Genomic DNA, 11,020 nt, shown 5'->3' with positions numbered 1-11,020 from the left:
GTGCACAAAGATTAAGAATGGATACCGTTAATATTTTTAATGGTGTTACTCTGACTGTTTACTGATAGACCAGAAATCACAAGTCAGTATCAAGTCTCTCATCTGCGAAACATAGAGTTGACGAGGATGTTGATGCTGCTTGTACATGTTATCCTACTCTCCCTGAAGGACTTGGAGAAGTTTGTGGACATTTTAGTGGTCGTTTTGGTCACATCCATCCAGAGCACCATGTGGCATATTGTCTGTTGTGTGGCAGGATGTTTGCAATGATTTCTTCGATGACAAATGGTGGAGTTGTGGACATTCAAGTGTCACACTGTCTGATCATTGTCCTTTAAAGCAACACCTGATGAGGGTGTGGATTCTTTCACACATACACACACTCTAAAGAGCAAAACATCAAGCCTAAATATTCTAAAAGTTAGGGTAGGTTGTATTGGTTTGCTTCATCGAGCAAAAATTCCACATTGAACTTTCTATATATTGTAATTCCAGTGGAAACCAGACATTTGCATCTCTTTTTACCTTCATTTAAGGCTTTAGAAAATCTAACCCATGACACAGGGTGATGCCCTGTGTAGCTAATCACAGGGCTTCACCCAGATCAGTTTGAGCATAAATAGAAACGAAGCCCACAGTAAAAGTAGCATGTGATGATGCAATAGGTTACACAGAGGAGTTTAACTGAGGAGGCTTGAATCCTGGGTGAAATGAATGTAGACTGTGTGTTGTGTGACTGAAGTGTGTTCTTGTCTGGTGGCAGAAGGTTAAAACTCAAAACGGAGCAGTACAAACTGCAGCACCAGGCCTGCATGTTTTCATTTTCTAGATTTCTGCCTACTGCATCTTTTTTGGACTGTGGGAAGAAGTCAGAGTACCCAGAGAAAAACCCACACATACACAGAGAGAACTTGCAAACATGCAGAAAGATCCCAGGCCGGGATGCGAAACGGGGATTTTCTAGCTGCAAGGCGACAGTGCTAACCACTGAACCACTGTACCCTTCACACGAGTTAATTAAGAAAACTAAAAACATGTATGTTCTATTTCAACTGCTGAGATTAGCAGGACAAACTCATTTGTTGTTTGCAAAAGGGCAAAAAACAACAACGACCACATCCTGCATTGATGATGTATTTTCCTGTTACATCCTTGTCATTAAGAGAATTTAGTGTGGTTTGACTGATTGGATCACAATACATATTGATAAATGTTTACACCTGTATTTAGTGCTGTCCACCAGTCCCCCAAATGCACTTTAAGTAAACAACAGTGTCTATCAGCCGCCTCTTTAACATTGCAAACAGTCATTTAATCCATTGTTGATATAAATATGTTGACAAGTGTACCAACAATCTGTCACTAATCTTTCACTGTCCTTTATTTATTTGTCATTTCAAGTAAATTAAACCCACTCATTGTAAATAAAAACAGGGTATATCATCTGAATATGTTGTTGGCAACATCAGAAAATAGAAATAAAACTAGAGGATTACACTGATCCTCACTTTGATATTTGCTTTCTGCACAGGCTGTACAGTATTTACAGTGATTTTCTCTAGCTATTTGCAAAAATAACTTGAATACATACAACAATATTACATGGTAATACAAATAGGCTATGACGTATTTGCATCTATATGCAGCTTGCATTATAAATGGGTATGCAGATCTACACATACAGTAGTTTGTGGCTGCCTGTCTGTGTTTTTTGTTAAGGATGAGGTAGACACCATAAACTATTTAGCACCTGTGCGACTGAATGACTAAACATGGGTAACATGCATTGTATCATAACCATGAAAAATCTCCATTCAGTTATTTTTTTTTAGTCTATAAATGTTGAATATATTAATGGAAAAATACTTTTACATTTTGTTTTCTAATTCAAAATATATGCAATATTTGCCTCAGATTTTAGACATTAGAAGCTTTAAAGTTCTCCCAAAGAGTGTCTGTGTTCACTGTCATTTCCTTTAGGTTATAGGTTCAATATTTGCTGAATATTTCCAAGATATTTGGTTTGAACATTTCAAGCCCTGAGTTGAGCATGTTTTTATCAAAGCATATTGTTCTCAGCCGAACAGCCCTTTTATGAAGTCTTAGTTTTTGGCCTTCTTGCTCTCTTTTTCCTTTTTCTGCTTTTTCTCTTTGGCTTCCCTCTCTTTCTCCTCCTTCTTCTCCTTCTTCTTTTTCTCCTCTCTTATCTCCTTGTACTTCCACTTTGGTGGTTCCAGGAAGCCCTTTTCCTTCTTCTTCTTCTTTTTCTCTTTCTTTGGCGTTGCTTCTGAAGGCCTGTCGATGTTGATCTTGGGGATACAGCCGGAGGGAAACACACTGTTCCGTCTCGCCATACTACGAGGAATAAATGTCGAAGCGACTTTGGTGGAGGCCAAGGAGAGGATGCTGCCTCGCCGCTCGGTGTCAGCACAGCACGTTGTAGCAATGGACTCTGCAGAGTGGAGTGTGGGTATGATGTGCGACACTGAGCTGTTGCTGTGGCACACTGAGCTTTCTTCAAGGTCCTTCTGTGAGTGTTTCTTCACCAGGTCTGGAACAGCCAAACGCCTCTTCCCCACCTCTGGAGGGCTAGTAGGGCAGAGTGGGCGACATCCAGTTGAAATCAGAGGACTATGAACGCTGGTGGTGATGCGCACCATGTGGTCCAACACCCCATTGTCCTGGGGATCATGAGGTAATCTGAATCCAAAGGTGTTTTTGAGCCGCTGGGTGATTTTTTCCGCGGGAGTCTTCTGAGCTGTGGCCTTGGCTACTCTCTCCTTGAGCTCAGGCCATTCAGGGACATAACTCTCACAGAACTGCTCAGCTTTTGGACGAAGGTTCAGGCGACGGAGACGATGCAAGGTCTCGTAGCGACCTGTTTTGAGGGCCCAGTCCCGAGCACATTTTCCTTTCGTAGAGTCTACTGCATGTATATCAGCCCCTGGACAGAAAGAGAAGAAAACCCAGCAGAGTGGAGGTTGATTTTCTTTTAAAAGTGAATAATGCATGCAGCTTTTTTTTCCCGGCCTTTTCATGGCAGACAATTTGACTAGCAAGAAAAGTGCCATTATTAACATTATAGCAGTATAGCATAGCATAGCATAGCATAACAGAACATGGCATAGAATAGCATAGCATAACATAGTATACTATAGTATAGTATCGTATACTATAGCTCAAAAACGTTCATCATGTTTTGTTATTATTGCAGTAGTTTTGAATTCTTTCGTTCAGACATGATATTTGATAATATTTGATACTTTTTCACCTTATGTCTGAACAAAAAAACTCAAAACGACTGCTATAGTAATAGTATAGTATAGCATGGTGTAGTATAGTGTGGTGTAGTGTAGTATAGTATAATAGAGTATGGTATATTTTTCATATTTCTTATTTATTTGTATTGTGGTGGTGGTCATTTTAGTCTTTCTGCTTGCCTCTGTAGCAACTGGATTTCCCATAGGGGATCAATACAGGTACTATTCTATTCTATTCTATTCTATTCTATTCTATTACTACTGAGTCTGTTCTACGTAACCGGCAAACAATATACCAGTGAGCCAGCATATGCAAATCCAAACCCCTGAAAATGGAACATCTAAGCTGAATGCAGCCAGTTTTAATGGTTAATTACACATTTGTGTTTTATTGTACAGATTATTAAAATATATGCCACAAACACAGCCATTTACCTACCCAAACAAAACATTGATGTTACATAACACAGTCACCAGATGAGCTTTTTTTTTAACAAGCTCAGGTGTGTCTAATAACATTAACTCTGTTCTGTTCACGTGTCCTAGTAATTGATGACGGCGTAACAGTGAGCCAGTTTGCACAGAGCCAGAACGCTGAAGCCAAATCAGCTTTGTGGAATTCAGTCGACATTAATGTTATCTCCACCTGTGGTTTTCCTGCTGTGACATGTCACAGTGTCTCCTGTGAATGAGGCCTGCTGACTGTTTGATGAAATGGCTGCAATTAGGGCTGCACACTAAACCATTTTAAGCAGCATCTCAAGTTTAATTTAGTAATCAGTATTGTATTCTGTCTAAATACCATATTATTAAACTGAGAAGCAGCTGGTGACGTCAAGTTCAGCTTCACTGGATGGTTTTGTTTATTGTGATATGCAATGTTAAACTATGACTAGCAGAGATTTTACAAAATGCGCATTCTAAAAATAAGAGCAAGAAGCTAATCTACAACCAGCAAGACTGTCAGAGATTATTGCAGTGTCTGTTAAGATGTGATAATGGCCTCAGAATGATCCCTTAAACCGGACTCGCGTCACCAGCACATTCGCTCACGAACAGTTAGTGGGATTCAAATATGGACAGATAAACCTCGGGGTTAACTATTCTCACCACTAGTGCTGTAACTCTTCATTTAGGGCAGCCAGAGTCCCTGTTAATGAGCTAATGTCAGGGTGTCAAAAAACATCTAATAATATCATAGTACGGCAGCTCCTGTATGTACAGCACTGTCAAAAGTTGCTTTAAAGAGCCTTCAGTATGCTCCGAAATGTGGCAGAACAACTGTAGAGATAGTCATCGGAGCAAAGCAAACACTTGGAATTTTAGATCTGACATATGTGCTGATGTGTATCTTGTTATGCTTTGAAAGATCTGAGAGGAGATTGAGTAGTTTATGTGGGAAACTGACGAGTCTAGCGTTTTTAGTCAAGTAAAAAATATGTTTTATAATGACATGATGCCTGCAAGGTCCTAAAACATAATTTTCAGAGAAACTGATCTACATTGATGACTAACCAGAATATTTACCCAGTGCACCAAGCGCTATGAATGAAAGTGGATATGCCATATCTAATTTTTTAAATCATTATTTGCAATATGTATCAAAGAAATAATGAATCACTAAATTCTGCAGAATCTTCCTAGCTGTACCATGCTCTTACGTACCAGCCATAACAAGAGACGCTACGACGTCATTGCGACCAGTCATGGCAGCTTTGATGAGGGCTGTGAAGCCTCGACAGTCCTTTACTTCAGTGTCTATACCAGGATAGTAGTTCAGGAGATACATCACTGTGGTGATATGACCTGTAGTTAAAACACAAAATATAGGGATCAAATCAAAAGTGTGTCAGAAAATTCCAAATACCTTATCGTTAAACTCATTGTTTGATCATCTTCATGAGTCAACGGTCCACTTAACTCATGAAGATATTGGTTTGAACTTGTTGAATCATAAAAGCATTGCACTCTCTCTCTCTCACTCTCTTTTTCTAGTTTATGTCTCTTGTCAACTACAACATCATTGCTCGTGCAGCTCAGTTATTGATAATGGCTGGTTTTTCTGCATATTTTGCAAACTTAAGTGAACTTTTCTGTCAAACTTACCTGCTTGAGATGCAATCATGAGTGCGGTGTTGCCTTCTTTATCCTGGTGATTAATGTCTATAAAGGGACAGTTGTGAAGCCCATATACAATCTCCAGAAAACCTTTGCAACAAGCCACCATCAAGCCATTCTGTTGGTAACGGTAAACAATAAGGATCGGTGACATTGCATTTAATAGATCACAGCAGAATATTCACCATTGTGAATGAGACTCTCACCCAGCCGTTGATGTCCAGCTCCATTGCCTCTTCTTTTGTGACTCCTCTCTCCAGAACTTTCCGCAGAGAGATGGGTTCGTTCCGGGCGCAAGCTTGATACAGTGTTGATGCTGCGCTACCGTTTGTTGCCTGCAGCGTGTAGTCTGGAAGCACAGAGTCATCGGAGAGGATGCTGTCTGAGTCGGAGTCGCTCCCTGATGGAGACACGTCGTCGTCATCAGGGCCTGAGCCCAGGTGGGGGTCCTCGGCCGCGGTGGCCATCTTCCACCAGAACAGGTAAAATGGGATGGTATCCTTTTGGTTACATCTACAAGAATTTCAAAAATAGAAACTGGTCAGACAATTACTGCATGTTGTCTATGGCAACAAAGGTGCAGTCAGGTGCACTCTAGAGACGGAAACTCAGAGAAAAGGATTTTTTTCCCCCTAGAAAAGCAGAATAATTACACATGATGCTGAATCAAAACTGTCTCCTCACCGTAGGCATAAAATTGTGGTTGAATCACAGCATTCTGTACATCAGGCTTCAGCTCTGCCACGTTAAAAAAATCTAAAGTTTGCTTGCTGACAGATAACAGAGTGACATGAGTCTGTCAGTCAGGGATTATGAGTGCTGTTTCTGTGTGTCATGGACCTGTGGTGTTATAAGCTCCATGCTCCTTTACTGTTGAGTAAGTGGATCAGCATCTAAATGCCCTGCTGAACGTACAGCATGGCTAAATAAGGAACAACCCACCTCAGAATAACCTCAGTCACATGCAGCCCTACTCAACTCATGTTTTGGCTCTTTTGCTGCTTTTTGAAGCCAACATTCCTGGCCATTGAAACTAATGACTACTGCTTTCTTTTTAAAAACAAAACCCCACAGTGTAGTTTGTACTTAACACACTTTAAGAAAAAATTCAGGCAGAAGTGTTCGTGACACTGAAGTCAAAACAGTGATTTAGAAATATTTCATGTCTATAAAGAGACTCGGTGATGGATATTTCTGTGTGACCTTTTACTGTGTTGTACCAGTAAAATAATCTTTGAGTGCAGACAAGGCAGATCTTTCATGTGAAACCAAAACAAAGAGATGAAAACTCGGAAACACAACTGCAACATCCAACAGCCTCCACCATAATATAATCTACATACTATCACTACCGGCAAACTAACTGGTAACCACAGCACATGAACATCAACTATGCATGCTTACCATAAAGGGTAATCAGTCAGCGTTAAGTGTAGTTATATCCATCTATCACACCTCTGTGACTTGCTCTGAATGACTTCTGACTTCCTCCAACACTCCCGGTGTGTTGTCAGAGCAGCCGAGAAGTCACAGTTCCCTGCTGGGCCTGTAAATAGAGGTACTTTGCCCATTTCCATCTCACATATTGTCGTGATGTCATAAAACTGAGAGGAGGAGTCTTCACAGAGTCTTCACATAGACACTGTGTGTTCATCTACTATGCTTAGCTCATCCCATTTGCAACAGCTTTATGGAGAGGATTACTTGCCGCGCTGGCCATTTTCATCTTTCCACACAGTGCCAGTGGTAGACTCCAGACAACTTCTATCTATTTTTCACTGGATAAACTAAAGAGAGTTTGTTGAAGTTCCTTGCAATTTGCCACTTCTTGTCTTTGCATTGTCTGACCCGTAACACGGCCGCATATGAAAAATACATGAAAAACATGGAAGCAAAAACATGGTGGAAGAAAAACAATCACAGTTCAACAACCACTCCATGTCGTCACATTTCCCCAAATGTGATTAATAATGCATTTCTGCAGAAATCTGTGCCACACACAGCTTGTATTCCACCCACAAATAAGCCACTAATCCAATTGTAAATGTATAAAATGTTAACTGTAAGCTGCTACCGCCAGAAGACTCTAATTAATTCTTACGACTGACTTGTAGACGAATAAATCCCATTAGATGTGACCAATGTGATCTGAACAGATAAGACAGAATCCAAGGAGGTGAAACACCAGCAAAACTCATTTCACAGAGAGACGGTTACCGCTGGTGTTATTTCTCAGATTCACCACAGGATGGGGATCTCTCACACTGTTCACATTGTAAGATTTCAGTCTTTATAATTTGGTCATAACAAAGTGAAATTGATGACCACTTATATGAACTACATTTACATGATTTAAACCTAAAATGTCTCTGTGAAGCCTTAATTAGTAGTTGTTTGCACTGCAGGACTTATTTAAACATAGAAATTGGAACAAAAGTTGTAAATTAAGCACTACAATCAAGATATAAAATTAGGACTAAAACCAGAAGCATAAAGGCGCTACAGATGTAGCACAACCTGAGAGCATTGCAAAGTTTTTCCGAAGCTATTTTGAGTTAACTCCTGCTTTGGGAATGGTCACAGGTTGAAATTAGCCTCAGGGATCTGTAAGACATGGCTGGACCTGTCTGGATGGATTGACCCCTCTTATCGTGAAAGGCCTGAGGACAGATCCCACTGCAGTCGACCAGCTGTCCTCATCTGCCTAGAGGAGAAAAAGACCTGGTGTAAAGTGTAGATTGCCTGCTTTTGTCTTTTTGTTGAACAACAGGCAGGATGGTACAGATGCCTCTCTGATGCTACTTTAACCCCGTTTTCTTGGCTCTGATAAAATATAAAACAAAACAAAAAGTTGGGCTTACTTGCTTAAACAAAGGAAGAATAATCTGATGTTAAAGTGCAGAAAAAGGATGCCACAGTAGAGCAAGCTCAAAAGGGACCTGGAAAACACAGGATGCAAAAATGAAGACTTTGGCAAAAGTTCAAGGCAGGACTGAAGAACTTCTGGGAGTTGACAAAGTGAGTGCCTGTGCTCCGTGATACTAACATTGTTCGAGTGAGCTGAAGGAAATAACAAATTTTAAAGCTAGAAATCTTGTGTATAGCAACTTAGGCTGTTCTTGATTATGATACGAGTACACAAATGCTGAAAGAGATTCATGTTTAACAGCATAAAACACGAGGATACCTGAAAGTAACACGATTAGGTGCTTGTTTAAACCTCTGTACCTGTATAGTTGTGTCAAATTATCTTTACTTTGCTGTCAAATCCTTTCTTCTCTGCAGTGTAACATGGATATTTGTTATGGAAAAAAACACAATAACAGCATGCTTTCCAACAACAAAAATCAATCAAAAATAAACAAACTACTCAACTCTTCTCCAATATATCATGTAATACATTATCCCAAGTCAGTTTTGGTGTGGTAAGAAGTGAAAAATCGAACTCTGTTTTCCACTTAGATTAAAGGTGACTTTCAAGATGGAATTAGCCTTATTTTTTGGAATCAAATTTTATTTTTCGCCCAACGATTTGATGCTGGTCAGTTTAGTCCTCTGAGAAAATTCCACAGAGAAGATAAGAAACCACTTACGCTGAGGCAGAAACAAGAAAGACAAAGTGGTGGAGAGAAAGAGGTGAAACAGAGTGGCAAAGTGATATAATTAGCTCAATCACTCATTTCTGTTCTGCTAGGGGCCTAACTGCTTCTAAATCTGTCGCACATATGTACAGTATAATAAATGCTTTTGACAAAGAGGGCATTATTTTCTTCTTCTCCCACTCACTCACTTTTCTCTCTGTTTTCTGCTTAAGATTTCAGACACCAGCAGGGAGAAGCTGTTGTCTGATGAGAACAAACACAGGACACAGGTGAAGTGGTCCAAGAAGTCCAGTGGGGCTGCAGGATGCACAGGTAGCGCAGTGAATGTGTCGGCTGTGTTTAGTGAAATTAGAGAAATACTGAAGTTTGTTGCAGCTCTTGTGTTGCCCATAGTAGGGAGCTGTTTGGCAGAAAAGCAGCTCTCACATCAGATATTTGTTCAAAAGTGTTTCACATGGCACTCGAACATATTTGAGATATAAAATAGTAAAAGCAGATGCCAAAAGCACACATTAGCTTATTGTGACGCTTAATTATGTACCAATTAGATGTGTGCATGCTCACATACACAGGCACGCACATACAGTAATCCTACATTGTGCAGAGATCAGTGCTGTTCAGCTCAGAGGGATCATCATTTCAGCAGAGTTTTTAAAAGCTTAACTTGATGGCCAAGCGAGCAAGAGCATTTTGAGATTTTTATAGCTGTAATCTGCCCTCTGTGGATCGTTGTCGGTCAGCCTGTGACGTGAATGTTTCCATATCTCCGTGTATTTAAAATTGTGTAATACCTATAAACACTAGTTGTGGGACAAATTCTTTTTGTCCTTTTTTTTTTCCCTTTACTGACTTTGTCCATGTTTGGGTTCACATGAGTTCATACATAAATCTTCTTGAATCACACCACCGGCTGCCACCAGCCTGGACAGCTGTGCTCACAAGATCATCTAGTCATGAATACTTAATCTTGGCTTTGAGATTAAATCGTTCTGCCTCCATCCTGCCAGCTCAGTTTGCTGTGAGTGGGACATTTCCACGTGCTGGTTTTTCCAAAGCGGAGGAAATGCTTAAGTACCTGTGGTGACAGTGGGGGAGGAGAGGGCTGCCAAACTGATCTGAGAGGATGGTTCAGTTACCAGTTTTAGAAACCTAAATGATAGATTTGATAGAAAGTTAATCTGCAAATGCAAATACATCTGAGTAACCAGGGCTGCTTTTATTGAGTATGAGTCAAAGTGTGACACAGTTAGTTACTTTTAGATAAACTGTTTCACACCATGATTGCTGTTATGTTCCTTTTCACACCTCAGATTTTTCTTTACATCTAATGGATTTCTCTCAGTTTGGCCGATGGATAACTGGACAGATGGCGTTACACATTTATTTTAATCAAGAGTCTAACATGCCAACTTGTGCACTATGAGAATGCTAATGTGTGGGTGTTTAGCAGATATATTGTTGATCGTGTTCACCGTATTAGCATTAACATTTCCTAATAAGCTTTACAGGTATTTGGTCACACTATAAAAAACTATTTCAGATTAAGTTGTGAAAATCAGACAACAAGGGTGCCAAAAAAAATACATTATAAAACAACTGAATACTGTAATGTTAAAAAAAACTGTTCAAATGGTGAAAATAACAGCAAATATTTGTAAAATAATTATATTTTTCATTTGACTTAAATACAGTAAAACAGTGTAATGTTTTGGGCTCACATTGTAAAAATGTGTGACTAAACAATTTGTAAAAATACAGATTATAAATGTGGACATTCTGCTCAGTTTGTGATTGTTTTTTCTAAAGCCAACATGTAAATGAATACATTTCTGTGTGGTTTTAATTAATATTATCAAGACTGTGCAATTTGCAAAATAAGAGTTTTAAAAATATTTTACATTTTTTTCCCCTTTATGTATACATTTTTTCTTCCAAATATCAATAGCTAAATATTTAAATATGGTAAAAATAGTGTAATTTTAATGTGAGATGTTATAGAGAAAACAGATTAGTATGTGTAAAAATGCAGGTTTTAGATGT

At 39.4% G+C, this 11,020-nt stretch overlaps 1 protein-coding gene across 2 annotated transcripts; it reads right to left on the bottom strand.

The window, feature by feature from the left end:
- Window positions 1-1,363: 1,363 nt before the first annotated feature.
- ankrd33ab (ankyrin repeat domain 33Ab) lies at window positions 1,364-6,979 on the bottom strand. 2 transcript variants are annotated; one of them, XM_023267307.3, is made up of 5 exons: window positions 6,783-6,979; window positions 5,585-5,891; window positions 5,367-5,496; window positions 4,926-5,066; window positions 1,364-2,944 (listed from the first exon to the last, which is right to left on the bottom strand). In XM_023267307.3, the coding sequence occupies exons 2-5, from the start codon at window positions 5,843-5,845 to the stop codon at window positions 2,103-2,105; spliced, it is 1,374 nt and encodes a 457-aa protein (XP_023123075.2). In that variant the 5' UTR covers window positions 5,846-5,891; window positions 6,783-6,979; the 3' UTR covers window positions 1,364-2,102. The 2 variants fall into 2 exon arrangements, with proteins under 2 accessions (XP_023123075.2, XP_035802751.2); XM_035946858.2 differs by lacking the exon at window positions 6,783-6,979 and adding an exon at window positions 6,063-6,215.
- Between the last annotated feature and the right edge of the window lie 4,041 nt (window positions 6,980-11,020).

This window comes from Amphiprion ocellaris, chromosome 5 (genome assembly GCF_022539595.1).
Source record: "Amphiprion ocellaris isolate individual 3 ecotype Okinawa chromosome 5, ASM2253959v1, whole genome shotgun sequence".
NCBI classification, from domain to species: domain Eukaryota; kingdom Metazoa; phylum Chordata; class Actinopteri; family Pomacentridae; genus Amphiprion; species Amphiprion ocellaris.
The sequence above is the reverse complement of the archived record's forward strand: the minus strand, read 5'-3'. Positions and strand labels throughout refer to the sequence as shown.